The sequence below is a fragment of the Corythoichthys intestinalis genome, chromosome 14, assembly GCF_030265065.1.
Source record: "Corythoichthys intestinalis isolate RoL2023-P3 chromosome 14, ASM3026506v1, whole genome shotgun sequence".
Lineage (NCBI taxonomy): Eukaryota > Metazoa > Chordata > Actinopteri > Syngnathiformes > Syngnathidae > Corythoichthys > Corythoichthys intestinalis.
The window spans coordinates 36,700,546-36,726,670 of NC_080408.1; the positions used below are offsets into that span (position 1 = coordinate 36,700,546).

A 26,125-nucleotide genomic window follows, 5' to 3' on the forward strand; every position below is an offset into this window, starting at 1 on the left:
AGCGTCATTTGGCATTCCCTGCTCCGTTGGAGGAGACTGCCAACCTCAGCTACCACCTGCTCTCAACACAGTTGTTGTCCAACATTAGTAGAGCTGGGAATCTTTGGGCACCTAACGATTCGATTACGATTACGATTCAGAGGCTCCGATTCGCTTATAAAACGATTATTGATGCACCCCCCTCCTTTTATTTATTTATTTATTTATTTATTTTTAATGTTTTGTACATTAGATCCAAAATTGTTCAAAAATACTCTCAGGCTAAACCAAACTACTATTTCAGTATCAAGTTAACATATAACAGTAAACAAATATACAAAAATGACAGTAAAACAATCAAAAAAACTCCAGTCCCCATTCTGTATCAGCAGCTTTAAACTACATTCAATTAATTTAATGTTGTGAATCAACCGTTAAAGTTGTTAAAATTGCTCCTGTTATTCCATAATTTCCCTTTTGTCTACTTTCAACATGTGAAAGTTTTAAAACTATTTTAAAGATAGATTCAAGTCAATATTTTACCGATTTAGGAGTATTTTAGATAAAAAGTTAATTAGGTTTGCTTGGAAGTTTCGCTACAACAGCCTTGCAGGGAAGTGTACTGCTTTAAGATGGCGGCCGTTTACTAACGCCCGCATCTAGCTTTTTGTAGATGTGCTGCTAATGCTACCGAATCTATATTGCATCTAGTCCTATATAAATGAGATCTACCGTAACATTACGTGGATGTACTTTGTAGCAGCTTTTCGGCAGCAGTCAGGTACGTTGTTGTGTTGTTTTTTTTTTTATCTCGTGGCATGAGTTGAGTCAGAGCCGTGAGTTGAGCATTGGCATTACCCGAGGGGCCGGGTAATGAGAAGCATGATGTTTAGCTACTCTAGCTTCGTCCCGAAGACCGCGCGGTGCGCTGAATGTGTTGTACTTCAGCTTTACTTGGCATATTTCAATAATCGGAATTTGGATGTTTGTGAATCGTTCTCGAATCTTCCACGGCCAAATCGCGAATAATCTAAGAATCAGAAATTTTGCACACCTCTACTTCCTAGCATGCAATGCAAATCTACAGTAAATAATGGATGTCATTTTGTGTCAGCTGTCAAATGTTCTCACTTTTGAATGGATGTAAAAGACTCGAGCTGGACATAATTTGCCAGACGACACTTAATGACACCTGTCAGAAGCATTCATAAATGCCCATGCTAGTGTCATGTCATAATTATGACTGTCTTATGGCAGACTTATGACACCGCTATCACATAAAGTGTTACCTATTATTTCAAAAAGCAAATAAGCCGCAGTGGACTATAAGGCGCAGGATTCAAAACGAGGGTAAAAAGTAGCAGCTTGTAGTCCTAATATTACGGTATAAGTTTCCCAAGAGCCAATTTGGTTTACCATTGAGGGATGCAGGTGAGCCAGGCGGGGCCCCACCGAGAGCCACGTACGGACTTGGGGTTACAAGGGCCGGCCAGCAACTTCACCAGCCGGTATCAATAACTCAACGTCGAATAGCGGCTGCAAGTTAAGTTGGAGTCGGGTGGCAATGGAGGCCATTTCTGTGTTGCTGCCACCCACTTGCCCCAACCCAAAAACCTCCTGAAGTGGTTAGTGGCCAGCAAGAAGTTGGTGCCTGCTAAGCACTCGATTTAGCCTCTGGAAACAGTTGAAGAAACTGTTCTAACCTAAGAACAAGCCTGGAACGAGCACAAACACAAACTCAGTGGAAAACGGTTCTTAGATGAGTTTGGTGAGGAACTGGAGAGCCCCAACTATAGAGTAAAATGATGACACGGGTCATCTGTTTACAACAGTCGTGAGGTACAGTATGTCACATTGAGGTTTGGAATGACACCCTGTGAACTAGTATGTCAGTAAAGTAAAATTGCATTCCTCAGCCACTGATGCATTTACTGTATTTATGTGATATGTCACGTTACGTACAAAATCACACTATGTTAACAGTGTAGGAATTTATAAAGTAAGGGCATCCTGCATTTAAATAAAGTGGGGCCTAGACAGTTAATTGTTTGTGCCACCAATACACAATTAAACTAAAATTGGCTTTTAACTGTCCCAAAAAGTTGAAGGGCTGTTCCACAGTCTTACTCTATTCTTGATTATACCAAAAGGGTGACGCTCTCAAACTCTGCACACAAATATCCTGAGGCACTGTCAATACTGAGGAGCAATGAAAGGTAGCTATTGATCCTTAATAAGGTCATAGCTATTGCTTATTGACTTGAGCAACACTGCCAAAAAGCCGCAGGTCAAGAACTTTTTAATTCATGCACTTGAGTGTCAGCCATTAAAAAGTGAAGCAAAACACTAAACTTGGGTGAGTGCTTCCTTTTGAATGTATTTGTCTGATCTGACCTTACATCCTTCCTCCCACACACATACGCTCAATCAGCAAAAAAATAAGCCATCGCCCCCACAGGAATCACGTAAAGGGGACAACGACACAGAAAAATAAATGTTGGAAGAATTTCAAAAGGAAAACCTTAATCAGAAGTTTTATATTTTGGCATTTTCCGAACATAGCCAGTGCCAATAGTAATTTGGTCAACCAAAGGACAACACTCAGAAATTTGGAGATAGCTTGAGGTTATGTGACACTACCCGAAACGGCAGTTGAAGTAGATGACCATTTTAAACAGGGAAGTTTGGAGTTTTTCTTTTTTTCAGCCAGACGAAGGTGAAGTAGAGTCATATTGCAGCAGAATAGGCTATTCTGAGTATGCATGGACTACACCGAATGGAACTTTAACCCTACTTGATAGGAAGAAGTATGCACTTTCACCCATTTATCAAGATGATGACTGACGGATTGCAGAAAGTTGTGTGCATGCGTGTGTGTGGAGTGGGGGGTCAAGGACACGGAAAACCATATTGCAGAGAACTGAAAAATACTAGTTCCAGTAAAATGCTGAGGCTAATATTTAACAAGTGTACTTACCATAAATTGTACTGCATTGTGATTTTTGGGCCATGAATAAGTGTCATGAACAATGAACAATTAGCGAGATAGGATGGTTCCTCCCACTTATTAGTTTGTTAAATCGAGGTTTAATCACAACGAAGTATTATGTGACGTAAGATAAAGTAACAATGACAGAGCAAAACATGATAAAACATACTGTACCATCACATTACCTAGCATAGCAAAGCTTAAGATGACTCCTTCCTATGTAGTTTTGTTCAGTTGATGTATTATTATTCTTATTTTGTAAACACTGCGATGTGCTGTGGTCACCCCTGGATTGTTCAACAAGGGATTATTAAGTGATCATCGTATAACATAAAGCCAAACATAACATAGAAGGAGGCAAGGCAAGGCAAGGCAAGGCAAGGCAAATTTATTTATATAGCGCAATTCAACACAAGGCATTCAAAGTGCTTTACATCACATGAAGACCATAGAAATCACATTTAAATCAACACAACGTAAAAACCAAGACAAAAGATCGCATTTAATCACAGAATAAAAATAAATAAGTAAAAATAAAACAAAAATAAAAATAAAGCAAAAACTAATACTACTAATAATCATTGAAATCAGCAATGGAGATAAGCACAAGAGGAATAGAAGGCAGGTAGATTGAAATATATAGACAGTTATGGATATGCAGTGCTAAACAAAAGCGTTTTTAGCCCTGATTTAAAGGAGCTAACAGTTTGAGCATACTTCAGACGTTCGGGTAACTTGTTCCAGAGGTGAGGAGCATAATAACTAAATGCTGCCTCACCCTGCTTGGTTCTTGTTCTTGGAACATGCAGAAGACCGGTTCCAGACGACCTTAGGGGTCTAGATGTCTCATAGGAATCTAACAAGTCAAGCATGTATTTTGGTCCAAGGCCATTAAGTGTTTTGTAGACGAGCAGTAGTATTTTATAGTCTATCCTTTGACTCACTGGAAGCCAGTGTAGCGATTTCAAGACCGGTGTAATGTGGTCCAGCTTTCTTGTATTTGTGAGGACTCTGGCTGCAGCATTCTGTACTAGCTGCAGCTTCCTGACTGATTTTTTATCAAGACCTGTAAATATACCGTTGCAGTAGTCCAATCTGCTGAAAATGAATGCATGCATAAGCTTTTCCATGTCTTGTTGAGTCAGAAGCCCCTTAATTCTAGTTATATTTTTTAGTTGGTAATAAGCGGATTTAGTGACGGACTTTAGATGGCTATCAAATTTTAGGTCTGAGTCAATAATTACGCCAAGGTTTCTGACTTGATTTGTAGCTGTAAGTGACATTGTGCTAAGTTGGCTGCTTATCTTTGACCTTTCCTTTTTTGGCCCAAAAATGATCACCTCTGTCTTCTCCACATTTAACTGGAGAAAATTCTGGCACATCCATTCATTGATTTGATGAATGCATTTACTCAGGGAGACTAAGGGACTATAATCATGTGGGGACACAGAAATGTACAGTTGTGTGTCATCTGCATAGGCGTGATAGGAGATGTCATACTGTTCCATTATTTGAGCTAACGGAAGCATATAGATGTTAAATAAGAGTGGTCCAAGAATTGACCCTTGAGGGACTCCACACGTGAATTTGGTTCGTTCAAACTGATAGTTTCCAATTGACACAAAGAAATCCCTATCATGTAAATAGGATGTGAACCACTGAAGAATAGTGTCAGTAAGGCCTACCCACTGTTCCAATCTGCTGAGTAGTATGTTGTGATCAACCGTGTCAAATGCGGCGCTGAGATCCAATAGTAGCAGAACAGATGATTTGCCTGCATCGGTATTCCGACGAATATCATTTAGGACTTTGATAAGCACGGTCTCGGTGCTGTGTTGTGGCCGAAATCCAGACTGAAATGAGTTAAAAAGATTGTTTTGCATCATAAAAGTCTGGATCTGTTCAAACACAACCCTTTCGATAATTTTCCCCAGGAATGTCAGATTTGATATTGGCCTGTAATTACTAATGGTTGAGGCATCCAGATTAGGTTTTTTTAGGAGAGGTTTTATTACTGCAGTTTTTAAAGTCTGAGGAAACTGTCCTGTTTGGAGGGAAGTATTTATAATCTGAAGTATGTCTGGGGCTATGCAATGAAAAACAGTTTTGAAAAAGTTTGAAAGAAGGATGTCAAGGCAGCATGTTGTGGGCTTTAATTTCGACACAATTTCTGTTAAAGTGGCATAGTCCAAGAGGCTAAACTGTCTAAGATTGACGTGGGGGACATTTTGGGAGGCATTTAGTGTAACATTTGTTAATCCGGAGTTGCACACAGTCTGTCTAATCGTTAGTACTTTGTGTGTAAAGAATGCTGCGAAATTATTACAGGACACCTCAGATGACAATTCCTGAGGTATTGATGCTTGTGGTAGTAGTAAGTAGTAAAATAATATTTAAAAAACATATATATATTTATACAGTATATGTTGAAAAACTAAAAAAAAAATCACATACCTTACAGTAATGCAACAGCATAACAAAAAAACGTAAAACAAATTATTTAAAATAAAACCTAAAATTGGAGATGTCCCGACTAGTCAATGCATTGACAAGCTAGAGCCAAGCCACAGGCTAACGCTAGCGGCTAACGCTACAAATGAATGTGATGCAGTTGGATAGCGACTCTAACCTGGCTGAAATTAATGAGTGGATTGGGCACGGACTGCATGTAGTACTCATTATGACACATTATTTTGTATCTCTGTATGTGTGTGATTTCTCTGATAGCTTTTATGATGGGGAAGCATTCAACATAAAGTATAATCCAACAGTGAAGCCTATAATATAAACCGTTTAATGGCCACAGCTATTTTTCTATATGTTCTTGCTTTATTCTATGTCATTACTGCCATCATAAAATCTTAAATGTTTCATTGGCATATGAGCAATATAGCTTTAATGTGGTTGTGTCTGTGTGGAGGGTGCATGTGTACGTGCAGTTATTAAAAAATACTCTTGGGGAAAAAAACTAAACCTGAAACCTTGAAGTAAACACTTGTGTTGAATAATTATGTCACAGCAGCCATTACCAATAAGTTGTCTGTTTGAAGTGTACTGTTCAAGCTCTCAGTCATTTGTGTTACAATGACATGTTTGCAAATTCTTCGTATTGATTTTTATAATGTTGTACATTTTTCAAGTCAAACAAGCTGTTATAAATGTTCAGACTTGAATTCTTATTGTTTACAAGAAATGTTTATACACTTCATGTTTAGACTGCATGTACAATTGTTAATTTGAAAGCTGGTAAATAAATTTAACGAGAAACGGTTAATTTGTATTTCATGCATTGATTAAGATTTTCAAATTATTTAACAATCCACTTGGGCGAAAGTTATCGTCATTTATCGTTATTCAGATAAATCTGCTCAATTTACCGTGATACGTACTTAAGGCCATATCGCCCAGCTCTATGACAAGCACAACATCCCGTCGACGGTTAAAGGAGAGTTAAAAAAAAATAAAAAATACTGTAACGTCGACAAAGAGTTTAGCTTAGTCAGGTTTACAATTCTTTATTTTTGGAACTTGTGGGAACAACACTGCTCCTGTCTGCCGCAGCCAGCACAACAACTACCAGCAACAACACGAAGACGTCTCGTCGTCTGTCGCACCTCCCTCACTCACGTGGCGCATTTAGGAACGCATGCAAATACACTCGCTACATCATAACCCTATTCGTTACAATATTATGCTAGTATATGCGTGGAAAGTTGAGAATGGCGGACACTCGGGGTGCAAGCGGCACAAAGTCCAAAAAGCAGATCAGAGTGGCCGAAACAGGGATTTATTTTAACAACACAAAGGAGGGTGTCACTGTCGTGTGGAGCAGGGCGGCTGCATGTCGGCCATGAATGAACACCTGAAGCGCCGTCACCCAGGTATAGTTTTGAAAGATGACGGGAGACAACAAGCTGGCCGATTGTAAGTCCATATAACGACATTATATATTGAAGCTTCCTTAATGTGCGTCGTACGATGGATTATTAGGGGCTAATGTAGCTGAATATGCAGCGAACTTTACGGAGCGCGTTACCGCCTCCGTTAAAGTCAACAATATTGAAAGCATCTTGTTTTAGAATCAGTTTTACAAATAAGGAAATCCTTATTATTTTTGCTTCAGCTACATCAAATTATAATAAAAGAATTTATACTAATGCTTCGTCGTAGCTACCAGGAAAGGTACATGAATGTAAAGTGCGTAGCGACTCACATCTACATTACCCCTACGTAATAATGAGAATTTTTTTGTTGTAGCAATAGTACAACTTTAATTTTTAGTCCTTTTTTTTTTTATTTCATAGATTTGGCCCTAATACTCCACCGTAGCGCCTTATCAACGTGCATCATTATGTTTTTTTTCACGCTCTTCACTCCAACGATACCTGACATTTATTCATCTGCTCTGCTGGTGCTCACTCTTAGAACAATATAGACATACCACAAAAAGAGAAAGTAAGAATTGTTTTGAATCCTGTTGGAACAGTGAAGTCACAGTGTTTACATTCCATTCATTTGCACTCGGTAATGCTATCGGCATTTGACCTCGTGGTTTATTTGTGTTTTTTTTTTTTATTGTTATCTATGTGTTTATTTGTACTTTAATAAAGAATTTAAGTGTTCAATATGTTTTGTGAATTAATAATCTTCAGCATAAATGTAATTCCAAGATTAGTAAAAAAATATATATATATATTAGACTAGTCGACTAATCGTTAAAAAAAAAAAACGGGAGAAAAATAATCGTTCGGGACAACCCTACATAAAATTGAATTGACAATGAATCAACAAATAAAACAAAAAGTGCGCTGCCACAGCATACAGTAATGCAATACAAAAATAACGAATACAATGTAGTCGCTCTACATTCAAAACTCGAAAAAACAAAATATAAACACATTTTGGTCTAAAGAGCTGTCATCAAAAGACATCATGAAACCATGTTTGAACAGGTGTTCAGCACTCATATGGCAAACACAAAGTTCCTTAGTGAACAAACAAACATGGAGCCTAATCACGAGCTTGAGAGATTTGGGTGTTAACCGGAGCCAAACGGAAGCATCTCATTGAGGATGGGATGGCCTTGAGCTACCTAACATGCTAGACAAGGTGCAAATAAGCTTATGATTTAAAAAAAAACTCTTTTTAAAAGCAACATTATGCATTGTGTCTGGAAAAAAAAAAGACTATACAGTACTTCATGACACATACAGGTGGGATTTTCCTCATCCTTTTTCCATTACACGTTCACACATAAGCGTGTGCATGACACGCACCGACATGCCAATTCCACCGCCTAAAATAAGAGAGGAAAAATATTGCTTCTGGCAGCCAGGCAACTACACAGACAGCTCACAGTGAGTAAACATCAAAAACAAGTGTCTTTTGCTAAATACATAAGTGTTTAGCACATGCAGGCCCACAAGCGTACTTTGAGCAGCAAATAGATCATTAAGTAGGAAGCAGTTTGATCACATTATTACGGATTCCCTAAGAGATTCATTATTTTGAAAACTTTTTTACCCATGCATGAAATTCCACCTTGCCAAAAAAACCTTCAATATGTTTTACTTTACTTAGTTAATGTGAACCTTTACCACAACCTTATTTTAGTAATCCTAACGATGCACAATAATATCGGTTACCGATATTTATCGGGCGATAATGGCAATTATAATGTCACACAAATAATCCAGATTTTAAAAGATTTAACCGATAATGCAATCCGATAATTATATACTTGATTTAGCCTACAAATATGGAAAATATGGGATTTCGGCTGCTTTTACAATATCTGGAGCCCCGCTATCAGATATCGAGACACCGGATGCGTGCTTACCTGCCTTATACAACCACCTTCATGAAAAACATGGTGATCACATCAGTTTCACCACGGACATTTAGACAAGTGATGTCAGTCGAGTAAGCAGCATGCTTAGCATGACGGCACAGTGGTTAGATGATCATTTCAACATGCACCGACCCACACTCCACTCATGAGAACTGCCTGGTCACAGCAGAGGCAAGTAATGCATTCAGTACACTGCGAATTTATAGCATCTTAATAAAATTATTTTTCTTAAATCTAGTCAAATATTCTCCATCTTGTTTTAAGCGTTAAATACTAGTTAACAGATGAAAGCGTCAGATTATTCCATTTACTTGAAGTAAATATTACTAGTTGTTTTTAAACCCATACATCTAAAAATTGGTTATTTGTCACCTAAATCAAGAAAAAGTTGCTGTCAAAGAAATGTTTTGAATTAAATCTATTTTTGAATAAAGAACATTCAACAAACAAGTTAAAATATTAAATATAATAATTTACTGCTTAATGTAAGGCTGTTAAGCTTATTTCCAACTTGCCATTTTTCTTATTTCAAGAAATCTAAGTGAGTGAAATTTACTTGAAGCGCTCGTAATTTCACTTATTTCCAATATATTTACACTGCAAACAAGGGAATTTAACTACTTTTAATGAGTTGCTTTTGCTGTGTAGTAATCTTATACAGTATATGTTAAGAATGGCTTACTTTTAAAGGCATTTTTGTGTAACTTAGGTATTTTCTATGTAAGTAATTGTTTCCAAAAGCTTACCATTACACAATGTCATTGTAATTGCCATTGTTTAGATGTTGGAATCAACTACTTGTTCACATTTAAGCACTAAATTATATTTTTGCAGAGTAACATTTGCTCTTGTGTATACTTCTAAACTTTTAAATATATCTTTTGATAGAATTATCACCTTGACATTATCAGTTATCGTCTGAAGTTGGAGGAAATTATTGGTTATTGGTATCGGTAGAAAAATGTATTATCGTGCATCACTATGTAACACTGCATGTTAAATGTTTACCATTTATCTTAATAATGTAATGTTACTTTAATAAATCCAATATCTTCGGGAAGAGAATAGATTAAAATAATAATTTTTGGGAATTATTAAACATTTGTAGTTACATTCTTCTGTCAGAACATGAATTCAATACTTAAAAACATAGGCCAAATAAATTAAAAGTATTACAAGGACCAAAAAATCATCAAGAATAAAGTAATATTTTTATTAGAAATTACAAAAGCAATGTTACAAAAGTTGAACAAATTCATAACGTCGTGGTACTGCAAGAAGTACGTTATAGGTAGTAAGAAGAGTCATGTAAATAAGTAAAATTTTAATTTTAAGGTCACGGCTCTACATTTTTTATTGGAAAATTTCTTTTTAATCTTTTTTTTCCATCATTCTCTTATTCACGTAAAATTGTGACTCATTTCTTCAATTATATTTTCAGAGTTATATGCATTTGACCTACTGCCTAATTAAACCGGACACAACGCATTCATTACATTTCCCGCTTATCCACACAAGGGTGCTTAACTGGACACCTGCTAACACATGTCTCTCAGCAACTCACAGCTTCACTTAGCAATAGACCCATGCAAACAAACTCGCGAAAAGTCTGCTTTTTCTCTTGCAGCCAGCATAGTGCAAATCAGTGTACTGATAGTATGCTACATGACATTTAATTCCATCACCTTACCAGATACAAAGTCAGTGCAAACTACAGGTGAGAAACCTTGTCAACCCTGTCCAAACTCCGTAATCCTCCATAGACTCTTCAATTAAACAGACTGCTTGGCCAGTTGCCTAATTTTTTTTTTTCCTATTTCTCTTTTCCCTCTGTTTTACTCATCTCCTTGTGTGGCAGACAGCGTCAGTAGCTGTACAAGTGTCACATCGTATTAGCCATGTTTGAACCCGGTCTGTAGCCTAAGCACAGCAGGCCACTTTGGTGAAAGGACTGCGGGTTTTTCTTCTTTTTTTTTTCCTTTCTTTTTTTTTATCATTAACAACCATACAAAATGAGTTAGTGGACAGAGAGGTATCTTTTCGTTGCAACAATTGTCAGAGGTTTAAAATTTCCCCTACTTGGCAGTGTGACTTGTCTTGACAGTTAGAGCATTATTGAGGGTCTTGGTCTTGTCTCGGTCTCAAGAACCAAGTTTTGGTCTTGCCTGTCTCGGACTGTCTGCCATGGCGTACTCAGGTTTTTTTTTTTTTGTCAAGACCAACATTTGAACTTCATCAATTTAAGGAAAAACAATTGGTTAAAAAAAAAAAATGTGTTCCTAACATTTCACCACATTTGTATATGATTGCAACCTAAACAAGTTTTTTTTTTTTTTTTTTTTTTTAAATCAATAATTTATCTGATTAATAGATTTTGATGTTTTTATCTCATCCCGCTCTCAGTTTGTCTCGTCCCTAGTCTTTTCTCAATGAGTTCTGGTTTGGGCAAGAGTGGATCATGAATAGTGTGGTCTAAAGCAGGGATCCCCAAACACCGAGCCGGGAACTGGTACGTGGCGCATTTGCTACTGGGCCGCAGAGAAATAATAAATAATTTGTTAACGACCGCAATCTGGCCTGTGCCTCTTGACACATCAATATTTCCCTGTCCACTCTACAGATATAATAATAAAACTGGATAGGAAGTAGTCATTGAAATCCACTGTCGCTAGCATCTAGCATCTATTTTTTATACCTATGTGTGCTTGTCCTCTATGATGACGTAGGCGAATAAGATTTGTTCCCGGATATGATAAGCCCACATGTTAGCGAAGATGACTGAAAAACAGACGTATTGGGACAGCTTTTTTGAAGGGGGGGGGGCAACTGCTGAGCCAGAAGAGGAGCATACAACCAAGTCCATTATGCATAGTATGTGGCTAGTTTTAGAAGAAGCCACTATTAAAAAAAGGTTGATTCAGCACATGGCAAGTTAACATTTTCCTTGCACTTAGGGCACTTTCACACTAGTACTGTTTGGTCCTTTTTAAACAGACCAGAGTTCTTTTTATCAGATAGTCTGCATTGTGTTGTAAATGCAAACGCGCATCCGAACTCTAGTTCGGACCAAACAAACGAACTCTGGTCCACTAAAAAATCGTGGGTCTCAGTCCGCTTTAAGCGCACACTGTTTCACTTGTGAATGCAAGATGAGCTGGGTGCGCTTATGCTATATTACGTGCAGTGTTACCGCACCATGCTGTGACGCTCCATGCTCCCTCCATCCCAAAGGGGATTTCCACTTCTAAATTTGTCCAATCAATGAGTGCACTTTTCGTCCACGTGATGCTACACGGAAAGTTCGGTTGGCGGAGTGTGAATACGGAACCTTTCAACAAGTCATTTGCAAGTGTTCTTGCAACGTAGCTCTCCAAACGGACCCTTGTCCTCTTGGTCTAATCTAAAATTGCCATTATTGTTTGTTTTTAGCCCGTTGTGTTATTTTAAATTTACTGTAATTGTCTGCCACACATCCATCCGTGATAAAAATGCCCACATCACACCGCCGCTCAGTGCTGTAAAAAAAGGTTGGGGACCACTGGCCTAAAGCACATGAATTTCTCTTAAGGGGTTTTTTCAATATCAGACTTTGAAGAGGTGGGTTACAGGTTTAAAAAATTACAATTGCACAGATTATTACAGAAGGTACTGTTCGCAATATGACTGAATAAGTAATATGGTACATCAAGAGTTTTTGCCGAAATTTGACTTTATGGAGATGAGGTTAAAGTTTTTTGTGTGTTTTGGAGAGGCAAACTTTGCCATTCTGCTGAACTCAAATGTTTCACAATTTTTCCCATTTGTCTAGTATACAGTGGTACCTTTACAAGTTTACATACAGAGTTAATTCGTTCCAGGACCTTGTTTGTCAATCGAAACGGTAATATGTCGAGCAGGATTTTCCCATAAAAATACATGATAATTCCATTAATTCGTTCCACAGCCTGAAAACCTACACTAAATCCTAAATAAATACTGCTGGAATTATTACAAATGGCAATTACATAATCGGGTTCTAATGTGGCGGATGTGGTTTGTGTGCTGTATCTGAAGGCACCGCGAGGCTGACGTCACAGTGCTGTTAATGTTTTGGTGCTGGCGTCAACTGCACCGGACAGAAGTCGTGTTATGTTATGTTGTGTTGCACAAGTTGATGGAATAAATGATTACAAACCTGACAAAGCTGGCGATATCACCACAATAATAATTGTCACCTTAACTTATAAAGACTGACGAACGGTGGTCAGAGGAGGACAGTCGAGATTGGAGACATTCTAGGCCCGTATTGTCGAGCCAGTTCACAGGCACGGACACCACGTTCATTTTTTTTTTTTTATCATTTCCATCTTCATTTCAATGGTAAGTGTCACGTTTTTCTTTTCTTCACCACCTGCACTAATTTTCTTGGAACCCACGTTGATTTATCTCACAAGAAAATCCGCTGTGCGTCTTTCTTGCGGGAAAACATAGAAACTGCGGCGCTGTCATTAATCAGCATATTTCGAGCATGTCGTCGGATGTACAAACAAATGGCAAAAAGTCCAATCTTACGTCGGACGTCGAAAAGATCATGTGTCGAAGTGATTGTATGTCGAGGTACCACTGTGCATGTATCAAATTTAGTATCTGGAAAAACTGTCCACAGCGAATTGCACACATAACAACAGGCCAAACTTGAGCATGTCCATTCAAACATAAATGACTCATTTCCTGTTTGTTTTTGGACATATGGTAGATTCTTGTGACTCTGTAGTGCCTCTTTGAATGATACATCTTATTCATGTGGTAGGCCAATTTTTTTTTTCCAGCATTGAGTTAGAGGTTACCAGATTGCTTTTCGAGGCGCATGATCAAGTCATCTAAAAGAACCACATGCTGAGGTCTTAAATACTCTGTTGGGGATGACGTAAAAGGATAAAGTGCACCATTAAACATGGGGGAGACTTAACTGCACGTGGACTGATGATCAAGGAAGGAGATTAGTGTTACATCTCCAATGTGCACAAACCAATTCTGAGATTTGCAAACAAATGCAGTAACATTTTGTTGTTGCATGTTTAAATGACCGCAACACTTTTTGCAAACGGTGTTGTAGATGGCCACTGTCCATGTTAGTTTTTAAGCAAATGCTTAAAAGAGAACGCCTGGAGGTCAGACGAGATTGATTCTTCCGCCTAATGTGTTATTGAATGACCGTCCATCCCTTAGTCTCAGCGCTCTCGCCGGGTTTTGTCAATACAGATTGGCTCCAGGGTAAATATCAAGTGTCACACAAAAACACTTCAAAAATACAGGTAGGCCCTCATGGAAAAAAACAAACCCATACAAATATGAAAAAAATGCTTTAAAAAAACGAGCAGGTGTGCTTTATTGCGCATTTTGAGGGTTAATCCCAACAATAATACAATTTCCTTAAGCAAATAAGGCATATCATTATGAAACCTTCATTTCAGTATTATCCATCCAATTTTTACACCATTTATCGTTGTCAGAGTTAAAAAGTGCTGGAGCCTATCCCAGCTGACTTTGGGCGAAAGGCAGACTACACTCTAAACTGGTCACCAGTCACCTGAAGGGTACACACAGACAGACAAGCATTTGCACCCACAATCACACTGCTACTGAGTGGAACTTGATCCCATACCTCCTGCGCCAAAGTCAGGCGAATGCACCGCTACACAACCAGTAACTTCTTCTTTATACCATTATAAATCCAAACATATTACCACATCAAACCCAGCTTCTTCATTCATCGGCAGAATGTGGTAAGCATAGTTTAAAAGTGAGGCAGGTAAGCATAATAATTACACCAACTTTAAACTGTTGCAGTTTCGAAATGCTGAAATATGGACACGCCTTGTATGACGGGGCTTCCCCAACTGTATGCATAATTGATCACAATTCCTTGAGCATAATTTGGCTTCGACTTAAATTTTTGTGGGGTCAGTGCTGAGGTGAAAGGATCCGTCAAATCTGTGGGGGCGTTGAAGGGGATAAGAGATTTTAATGAGGGTGATTCTTCCAAACCAAATTCATCCAGTGGGATCTGGTGGAGCGCCTTTTGTACGTAGACTTTGAAATGGGCCTTCCTCAAAATGCTACCGACTTACCACAAATCTAGAAACCTATAATTGCTGTTGACTATTCCACCACTTTTGTCAATGAAAAGCAGTGATTGCGAAACGGGGTCCATGAGAGAATTTCATCATTTCTAAAACCATATAAAACTTAAGAGGATGTACTTACTGAGGACGTAGAGTGACAATGTGATTCCAGACAAGCAAAAGCCTTCAAAGAATCGTAGTGTGCTGAACATTGGAACGTTGACAGAGAAGGCCACAGTGAGGCCAAACACTAGCATGAACAGCACAGATATGATCAACACTGGGTGGCGGCCAAACCTACAAAATGACACACAATGTAAACATATTTACAGCTTAAACTAACACTTATCATATTTAAAGTCCAATTATTGTCGTGGTATGCTATTGGGACGTTTTACCAGTCTGCGAGGATTCCAAACACCAGGTATCCAAAGATAGAGCCCACCAAAAGAGAGAACTTTGCGATGTGGACTTTCCATGCAGAGTTGCACACTAGACTCCACTGCAGAGACAAAAACAGTTTAACTTTAGATAGTCAATATTAGTAGACACAATACTTTGCTTGAATAAAACAAAAAACAAAACACCCGATAATATTATGGTTCACAATTAAATGCATGTTTTCTTTATTTTAGTGTTAGTTTGGTGTTGGTAGGGTTGCTTGATTGAGTGAGCTGCTAAGAATGGAACACACCAGGATTACACAGAACCACCCAGTCATCACATGATCAAGGAATGTCACTCATTCACACGTTTGGTATCGATGTCAGCCGAGGAATAAGATGCAGGGTCGCAAAACAAGTTCCTGTTATGCAACTGCTTCACAGATGAGGAACAGAATGGGGAAAAAACAAAAACAACAACAAAAAAAGGTAATAGTAGTGTGAATCAAAGAGGCTAGATTAGCTGCTGTGTGGTGATTGTGCTGAACACTCTTCTGTGGCCCACCGCAGCTGTGTGACCAGTGTTGTGACGCACTGAGATGCACAGAGGTCACACGGAGGCAAAGCCACGATTTAATTGTTTAAGTTCTGCCTAAATGTAGAGCAGACATATTGAGGAAAATTGTGCTTATCAAAATGTCATTAGCAGCACTGTCTTTAGAGGCATGTCAATGCGCATGTATTATTAACCATGTCTCTTGTTTGTCCGAGTTTGAGCATTCATTGATAGGAACTTGCTTGCACAAGCAAAAACAGAAGTGGATGGGGTCTTCAATTTATTTTACACTTTTCAATACACACGCAGGTTTTGTTAAAGGGAACCAAGGATAGAAAGACATGTATTTCTTCAAAGAGAAATGTTAGTACAAGTTATAATAATTTAATATTTAAAACCCTTTTAATATGTTTGTTTTAATAAAATTTAAATTAGTAATTAGTTAAACTGGTAGGTCGCCATTGTTCTTGACGTTGCAGGGCGGTCACATCACATTGGTATAGGCAGCCGGACTTCCACAGTGTCACTCTGTGATGGCCCTGGCCGTTCAACTGTGTTTATTTTGAGAAGCCAACAGTCAGCTGATCCTCGCCTCTGCCAGCTGGCTGCTTCCCCTCCCACTGTGACGAAAGCTGATCGACGCCGGACGGACCAACGACGTCACCGCCACTGATTGGCCATAACGAAAGGGCACCAAGCTTCAAAAACCTGCTGCTGTCAACACTCTGGGAGGTCGCATTTGACAGCATTCATGCCGCGGTCCTCCTCGCCAGCTGTTTGCTCGCCATTCACTCTCGTGTGCATTTGACCGATAGTTTGATACACTCCCGCTTTTTCGGTGACGTCTCTTGTGTTTTGCCATTATTGGACCGTTTTTGTTCACGACTGTAAATAATAGCACTGAAGCAGTAGGGGTAAGCTGCCATTTCTGTTCAACCCGTTTTCTCCTGTTTTGTTTAGCGTAAGAAGCTAGGGTAGTGGCTTGTCTTTTCTTTATTTCCTTTTCACGATCAGGGTTTAGTTAGCGGGCGGGGTTTAAGTGCAGATTCCTTTCGCTTGTTATTTTGGCCTGGGCTTACCCTGAAGCCAGCTTCGTTCTTATTTTGGTATGTTCTGTTCATTGCGAGTTTGACTTTTGTAAATAAATTGTGTCCACTCGTACCTTGAGTGGCTCGTTTTATGTTACACCCTTAGCGAGCCGTCGTAACACACTCTTTAACTACATAATCATGTCATCGGTTCTGCCCTTTCAATTTGAACCTGAGCGGAATAATGAGTAGGACAGCCCTCTCGATATTTTACAAAACGAGCAACAAAAGCAAAATTAACAGGACAGACGGGATGAGACTGGTAGCCTACATGTGTCAAGTTCGCTAGTGACACCACTCTCCTTTTCTAATGATGGAGCAGGAGAGTGTTTGATGTCAAAAAATGTTTGCAGATCTTCACTGTAAACTATTGTGTGAGCCAACTTATTCCAATTATACTATGGAGATAATAAATTGTATTACATCATAAAAAGAGGGGTTTTAATATCAGATTAGTATAACTCATACTAACATTTATCTTTTAAGAATTACATGTCTTTCTATCCGCGGTACCCTTTAAAGCAAGTATATTCTGTCCAATATAGCACACAGACTATAATAACTACATAATGATGATGATGTTAAATGTTGCTTAAAACATTGCTTGTAAAGTTTAACGAGGACCAAACTGGTGGGGGGGGGGGCTTTTTAAGTCAAGCGATGTCCATACAGTAGCACCTATTTCAAACCTTTCAGGTGCTACTTTCTGTATGAATACGGATGTACTCTCAGCAACAATTCCAAACATTCACATTTAGTCTAAGTCCCATCATGCGTGGCTCTTCGCCTGTGCAGCCCATTATTCCTGTGTTCTGCTGCTTTGCTATTGTGTTGCTCATTAGAGAATAATGAATAGAATGCAGTGTGCAGAGTTGGGTGAGACGTGTGTATAAACCTATTAACAGACAGAAATGCAAAGCCATGAAGAGACGACTGGCGGAGCAGTGTGGTGAGAGAGAAAATCCGTTAAAATCCTCGGAGCGTCTGCTGACTTCTCTCAAATGACTGAAACGGCATTAGAACAATGGTTATCTCATATAGGTTCATGCTGCTCAAGCAAGGCCTTTGCCAATTGGGACCAACAGAGAGTTGTTGGGATGTCTGTGATTTGGAGAATAAACGACCGAGGATTCCCTAAAGCCAAACACTGCGTTCTTTGGCCAATAAATTTAAGAAACAATGCTGTGGTTCAATTTAGAATTCATAGTGAGCATTAAAGCATGCTTTTGTTTGCATTTTTGAACAACAAAACAGGTGTTGGGGAAAAAAACTTTTGACAAATGGTAGTAAGATTTCAGGGTCACCAAGCGTTCCGTTACGGTGGTTTGTAATAAGGGTAGCCTAATTTGTTTTTACCTTTTTATGGCTTACTGAATCGATGGCATTTTGAGGAACAAAATAGCAAAAGCCATTACCACTACTAATTTTAAAATGCACACTTTGGATTGAAAATATCAAACAGAATTAGATGGGTGGGTTGGTTTTTTTTTGTTGTTGTTTTTTTTAAATGATCAAAGGAATAGTGAAAGAATACGATGGGTTTTTTTTTTAATCTGATGAACTCTTAAATAGTTGATTGGCTTTTATAAAGAACTAGGAGGTGAGAGAAACCAGAAGACTAACTAGGCTAAAAGAGAATGTAAACCTTATTTTTCGGACTATAAATCGTTCCGGAATATAAATCGCAAAAGCCAAAAACTGCATCATAAAGAAGAAACAAAATCATGTTGGACTGGAGTATAAATCACATTTTTAGAGAGAATTGTTTTTCTTCTCTTGTTGTAATTCTATAGTAACTGCTCAAAATAAAAATAAATCACTCAGCAATGTATTTGATCAACTTCAACACCAAGAGCAGACATTTCATCTCAAAAGGCCAAGAACAGACATTTCATCTCAAAAGGCTGTTTATAAACCTAATTAAAATAATGATTAATAATAATGTTGAACGCAGCAGACACGCATGTCATTACTGAACAACAACACTTTCAGTAACGGTGCTCTAACAAATTACCCATCAACCTTAACGGGCGGAGCAGACCAAATAGAACCGTCACGACAAACAGTTGCTACAATAAAAATGAAGAGCAATCGACTGACTAGGGGTTCGGTAAACTAATGTAATGCCTTCAGCTAATACTACATGATCATAAACTACGGACTGAGAAGAGATCTACAAACACAACCGAATGGAATTTTGTGTACATGTGTTGTTGTGTTTGACATTGACAGTGACAGAAATAAAGTGCTCTTCTCCATCTGCGTTGGCATTGGTGAACAATTACCACAGACACACCATCAAATGTGTTCAACTAAAGATTCTTCCTGCACGGTGTTTATATTTTTAATACGATTTTCACTTCTATCTTGGTCAGTCTTCCTTTTTTTTAATTTTAAATTGGCTCGAACTGGAAAGGCTGAACGATTGAGCTCATCGCTAGAGATAGCCGCTAAAGCCAGTAGTACCATTTACGTCACTACCCAGAACACATTGTGACCTAAACAACAATGATGACTTACATCAAAATAAAGCTTTTGACATCATATCAAACTGAATTATTTTCAAAGGTTGTATGTAATAGATGAGTTGCTAACATTAAAATAAATAATATAGAACCAACATGTCATTTTAGTCTTGCCGTCCCTTTAATAATTTTACATATATGTCGCACCGGAATATAAGGGCATATTCACACCAGGCCAGGCCAAAGTTCGCTTTCTTTAGTCCGCACCAAAATACATTTGCGGCGAACGTTTTTGATGCGGTTCCTTTTCACTTTGGAAATTGAGCAAGCGACCCAAGATTTGACAACAAAACAACGCATGTGCAAAGACCCGCCCACGATAAAATAAGGAAGTATACAATCACGGAGCTCCAGAGTATTGCAAACGTGCTCATAATGAATTGTTTTATCTAATTACAAGCGTTTGAGTGAGATTTGGGGCATCAGAGGCCTTTCATGTCACGTTCATTTTACAAGGACAGTAAGCTTTCTGCTCCTCATTGCTCCACGTTGAACCCTGACTCAATTAGCCAATGTAGTGCTAACCACAGACTGTGATGCTAACCAAACATTTCCTTGGTATGGACGCCTCTCACGTGCAAAGAGGTATGGGATTTCAGCTACTTTCCAGACCACGGTGCGGTCGCTTTCACACCTATAGCGAAATGCACCACTGTCCGCTTGGAAGCGAACCATGACCACTTCTCCAGGAAGGTCTCAGACCGGCTGTTTGGTCCACTGGTTTGTATTCACACCCGCATAAAAGGTGCGCACCACAAACTTTTTTGGTTAGGTCTCGCCCAACAGGGCAGGTGTGAATACACCTTTAGTCGCACCTCCGACCAAACTATGAAAAATAACTGCGATTTATACAAATACAGTGTATTTCAGACTACAATGTGAACAGTAGATTTATACAATATGAAGAGGAATGCAGAGAAAATGACTGAATTACAAGAAGAAAACTGAGAAGCAGAGAGGAAAGAGAGCAAGCCAGAAAGCTATAGAGAGACAGCGAAAGAGACTGCTGCATAGTTACTGCCTAGCAACAGTGATTATCAGACCCTTCCAAGTTTTACCTCACCCATGGGTGGAAAACACTGAAGTAGTGGGCGTACAGAGTGGGGCTTAAAGACAATATCAAGTTAAAAAGGAAAGCGAGCAACTGTGGAATCCACACTTCACTTTTCTTCCATTGTACTGCTGCAGTGGTAGAAAAAAATTAAAAGAAACAGGAGCAAGTGACTGTGTTGAATGATTGCATAAAATCCCTTACAGGTCAATCACCACAAATTACGGAGAGAACAGTTTTCTACCCTAGTCTAGTTGCCCAATATGCTAAAGGTGGCCTATTTATTTATTTTTATTTAAATATCTTCATCTTCTAATACTACTCCATCTTTGTAATTTTTCCAGCAGTCTGTGTGCCCTTGTGGCATAGGCCTCTCACAGGTAAATTTGGTCCTACATAGACTCGAGTTGGGAATGAAAGCTCATATTCTTTGGCTATATGGTTGCATGTGATTTCAAGTCCAATACACCACACACTGTAAGAGCAGTAAACAAACATATTGACTTTTTTGTTTATTATTATTTCCATATGCAGGGTTTCTCAAATTTCAAAACATGTGCATCTGACTGAAGGCAGACCAACACTCACGTTAGCACGTGTGGATTTTTTTTCTGGCCAAATATGCTAAATCTACATTTTGTCCCACCCCAGTACCATACTTTAGTGATCTATGATGTGATCTAATTCCACCTCCCTAAAAGTTCAAGGTACTGTAACTTATCAGAAACAAAGCTGACACGCAGAGCCTTCTCGTACATAAGTTTTATCAGTGGCAAACACCAGTGTTTTACGTCCCCGGAGACACTGCCAAGTGACGATCATACGATCATGTTGACAGTTGGAAGTGTTTGAAAGTGTCCCACACTGATCAGCGGGGGGTAGGCAGGGGGCGGTAGGGTGGGGGTGGTTGAGCAGCTGGCTAAACATAAAAAGTCACACAGTACAGGAGGGCCTCCTCACATCATGGGGATTCATCCTTCAGTATCATCTTCCACATCTGAGGCCCAGCCACTTTTTACGTAACCGTCTCTTTTATCACACCCACCCACACCAGTCGGACCTGAGATGCTCTGGGGTCTCGCTCTAATGTTTCAGACAGAGTGTGAGCAGAGAAGGGTCAGTTACACACCGGAGTAATGATACATTCTCATTTCAGAGGCTCAGTCCAATTAAGATGGACCCTAAGGAGGGCTCTGACTCAATTAGAGTGGGTCTCCACATGAACCACTTTGGATCCTTCACCGCCTCTTGGAAATGGTACTTTCAGTACCAGCGAGGAAGGAATTTAAACATTATAACTGGCACTCATTAACACAAGTACATCAAATGCTAATATGCATTTCAAATAACATTAAAAAAAATCTGGGCCAATGGCTTTTGAAGGTCACTGGCCCCACTATCAAAACCACTGGCTCAGGTCAACGCGTCAGTTCCCAAAATCACAATCAACCCATCGTCCCAATAATCATGAAAAAGAACAATTTGCTTGTATAACATGAATAACATTTATGTTTCTGTGGTACAAAAACACGAATCTAGTGCACTTAATCCTATTCCAATTCCATAATAATATACCGTATTGGCCCGAATATAAGAAAGTGTTTTTTGCATTGAAATAAGACTGAAAAAGTGGGGGTCGTCTTATATTCACGGTCTAGACATTATACCCATTCACAACGCTAGATGGCGCCAGATATCATTGAAGCGATGTTCTGTCATGAGAGATCTCAGCTACTCTCAAGTTTAACCAGTTTGCATTATTTTATTGCAATGTTTTTCCTTACTCAGATTTGTTTTCTAGACTACAGTTACAGTTAGACTTCACGATGGTTAATGCAGTTATTGCAATTTTGTTGTTTTATCACAATAGATTGGTTTATTTACATTTCAAAAACCAGAAGCCATTCATTTACGAACGTGATTGCACTTTAGTTTACATATTTAAATGTTCAGGTATTAAGATTTGAATGAGGCAAAATAACATGGTTTTTCTCTCGAATATATTGTTATAATCATTTGTTTCAGATGTACTGTAGTTATTTTCTGTATAAAAATTAATTTGGTGTTCAAAAAGTCTTTTTTTACACTTGAGTCTTGAAAAAGAGGGGGTCGTCTTATAATCATGGCCGTCTTATATTCGGGCCAATACGATATAATGTATAATGTACAAACAAAAGGCTTAGCCCATCTCTTGCAGCCAGTGGAGTGGTGTCATCCCACGCAGATTTTGAGTCCATTTGTCAATTGACCAGGGAGGTTTTGTGCTTGAATGATGTTTATGATTTTAATTATTTTTATGTAACGTCAGCGTGTAACAAACTGGCGTGTGGCGTCAGCGTTTACCAGTTTTCAACTTTATGGCGTGCACCAACCGGGAACGCAAATAACCCAACCAGAAGCATGAATAAACCCAAATCGACTACATTGACCACTTATACATGATTAAATGTTTTCGGGAAACACAAACCAAAAAAACATTTTTTTTCTTGGGAGGTACGGGGGGAGGCTGGCCCGCGGGAGAGCCCCGTGCCTAGGCGTAGCTTTCGTGTCATCCCCTTACCGCCCTCTGGAAGTCTCCCACTGGCTCGGTTTTCGTGGCAACAATTTAGAAGTCAAAGAGATGACCAAGTCAATTATTTTGAACATTTTCAAGCTAAACCTAATGATATTATTTTCTCTGCAGTCACGTGGATGTATTATCATGTTATGTTTATACCAAAGGTTTCATATTTGTTCACTTTTCTCGAATTTACCTGTCTGCATATGTGGGCATTGATCGGCACACCTCACAGTAAACCTCGTTTTTTGTCTTATCATTCCCGAGCCAATTCCAGCAGTCTCACCAATGGAGCTGAATCTTTCTCTCCCTTTTCATTTCATGTTGGATATCGCTCTCCCTCAACTCCTCCGGTAACTTTCTCTTTCTTGAGTGGTCTTTTTTCCCCGCAGTGCTTGGCCAGGTGCTGGGGGTTTCAGAAACATGTCGTCTTGTAGTATAACATTAGATGGGTACTGAGATACTGACGATCAATCAGCAGCAGCAATCAGGTTGCGTGCGTTTACATGGGAGCGAGCGAGCGAACGAGGTGTGTTTACGCCCCATAGAGAGCAACAGCTGTTGCATAGCCTGTAAAGCATAGGTGTCCAAACCTGTCCTCAAGGGCCGCTGTGGGTCATGGTTTTTGTTCCTACCAATCGAGCACAGACAGTTTAACCAATGAAGTTTGTGCTAAAACAAGCAGCACCTGACTGCAATCACCTGATTACACTTGTGAGACATCAGATTGGTGAAAGGTTGTCCTCATGATGGGTTTCAACAAAAACCCGCACCCACTGCGGCCCTAGGTGGAATAGTTTGGACACCACTGCTGTAAAGGTTGTCTTCGATCGGGATTGCGTAACATCATCAAAACACAGAACCACTGGGAATTAATGTGAAGTAAGATTATTATTATTATTTTTATTTAATTTTTTTTTTTTTTTTAATCGACACATAATTTTTACTTGCCCTACCGGGCCAGTTGTGGGAGCATTCTGGTGGCCCTGACGGTTTTAAAACTACGCCCAGCCCACCGGGCCATTTATATTGTTGACCCCTTGCAAGGATCTACCTAATTACATTTGGGTGGGATCCTACATAAGATAGTACAGTAGACAGTTCCTCGGTTCTCAAGCATAAATGATGCAGAAATGTACACAAAAAAAAAAAGATTTTTACCAAATTTGAATGTGTTAATTCAACTGTACTGTACTGCACTGGCCATACTGAAGTTAATGCATCACAATTCTCTCCCTGTTCCCAAAGACCATTAGTGAGCATTGTTTGGATGTAACGTATAACTAAATTCTATTTGATTATGTCATTTCAGCAATCTACGCTGAAAAATTTTCATCCCTATTCCCTCCCAGCTGAAGAATGGATCAACGCAGAGTACACAGTGTGGCCTGGAGTAGTTCACACATGATCATAAGGGTCCAGTCACATGAGGCCTGTGTGTGCGTGCGTGCATGCGTGCGTGAGGCTTGTGTTGACACTTGCCTTACTTACACAGTGTCACGGATAGCTGAACCCAATTGTGACCACACAGTCCAAACACGGGCACAAATGCAGATTCATCAGTTCCTGCTGCTATGTCACATCCTATTTTATCAACTAGTACTTGGAGATGGGAACATGTGGCAATGCAAACACGTTGAAGCACAAGTGGGAGAGGCGCCTTAATTTATAGGCAGTGGAAGAAGAAGCTGAAACATCATTCTCATAGGTTGTATTGTGAAATAAATGTGTCAAAGGCAAAAGTCTTACTTAAGGTCTTTTTGGAATAGGGTATTTAATTGTCCTGTTCCTTTCTGTCAAACAGCCCAGTGGGCAAAACAAGGCATGTGACATTTTTCTATTTGTCTATTTGTGTGTGATTTTGTGTGTGGGTAGGAGACATTTTGACCGGGTAGTTTTCTTAATGCTAATATTTCTGTTAACAATCTTGTCACTATGATCACTAGGCAGCCTTCTAGTAGACAGTGCTGGCCTATGACATGGTCCCTCAATTGGAAATATGATTGCTGTGCAAATTTGTCTAACAAGAAACCATAAAGTTGCATGACCTCACCACTAACAAGAATTTGAAACAAGTTAATCTTATAAATCTTGCGCTTTTTGGGGCAGTTTTGTTAGTGTTAGCTAACACTAGCTTCCAGTCAGCTGTCACTCAAGCAGCCCAATGAAGATGCTTGGCATATGTCACTTTAAAAGAATAAATAAATAAATGTGACAAGACCAGGAAAAAGGAATCTGAGCATTTGTGATATGTGCCTTATGAAATTGTAGTTTTCTAACAAATGTAAACAGTTTTATTAAAATAGTATAGTGAAGAGCCATGTAGGAAGCGTACATACAATACAAGGCTGACAGCACCACATATTTAATCTCTCCCAATGATGACCTTGTTACAAGGTTGAGAGTCTTACTAGCCATTCTACATGTAATGGCATCAACATGACATTACTGTAAGCATGTGCCGGTTACCGATTTCAAGGTATACCGTGGTACGAAAACGTCGCAGTTTCAGAACCACTAAAATTTTCCGTCATACAGTAGTTACGGTATTAGTTATTTTTGAGGTCCCAAAAATGTAGCGAGAATTCTGCTCCCCTATTCCCTTCCAAAAATAGACAAAGTCGCTAGTATTACTAGTAGTACTTCGGCTACCGAAAAGAAACAGACGGCCGCGGCTTAGAGGAGGAAGGACACCTGACGTTCAGGCAACACCTCCAACATGATTTCACATTTACCTGATCATCATCTGTAACTTTACACAAAACTTAAGGTATGAAAACGCTGTCATTAACATTTCCCACCAGCTCAGAGAGTTCGCTCAAGCTGGTTTAGTGTGTCTAGCGATGGTAAAACAAACCATGACGTAAGCTTGTTAGTGAGGCCAATAACGTGGCTAGTTACCATGCCAAGACCGCTAACTAGTTTCCTCTCTACCATTAGCCTACTTTTGTAAAGTCTTCTGCCATTGTAAACATCTGCCAATTTGCAAATATGTTGTGAAAATAAAAAAAAACCTTGTTCATTGGAAACAGTTTTTTTTTT

General features: G+C 39.1%; 2 protein-coding genes across 3 annotated transcripts in view; one reads left to right on the plus strand and one right to left on the minus strand.

The window, feature by feature from the left end:
- The window catches only part of LOC130930437 (uncharacterized), a 90,484-nt gene extending 85,592 nt beyond the window's left edge, over positions 1-4,892 (plus strand). Inside the window, exon 2 of the mRNA XM_057858402.1 lies at positions 4,734-4,892. The gene's annotated coding sequence lies outside the window, so the exon portion shown is untranslated. The remainder of the gene's footprint in view (positions 1-4,733) is intronic.
- LOC130930434 (solute carrier family 22 member 23-like) overlaps positions 1-26,125 on the minus strand; it is a 66,359-nt gene that overhangs the window by 37,592 nt on the left and 2,642 nt on the right. For both annotated transcript variants that reach the window (XM_057858398.1, XM_057858399.1), the window contains exons 2-3: positions 15,322-15,425; positions 15,066-15,220 (exon numbers count right to left, since the gene is read on the minus strand). In XM_057858398.1, the coding sequence (XP_057714381.1) occupies positions 15,066-15,220; positions 15,322-15,425 (259 nt within the window). The remainder of the gene's footprint in view (positions 1-15,065; positions 15,221-15,321; positions 15,426-26,125) is intronic.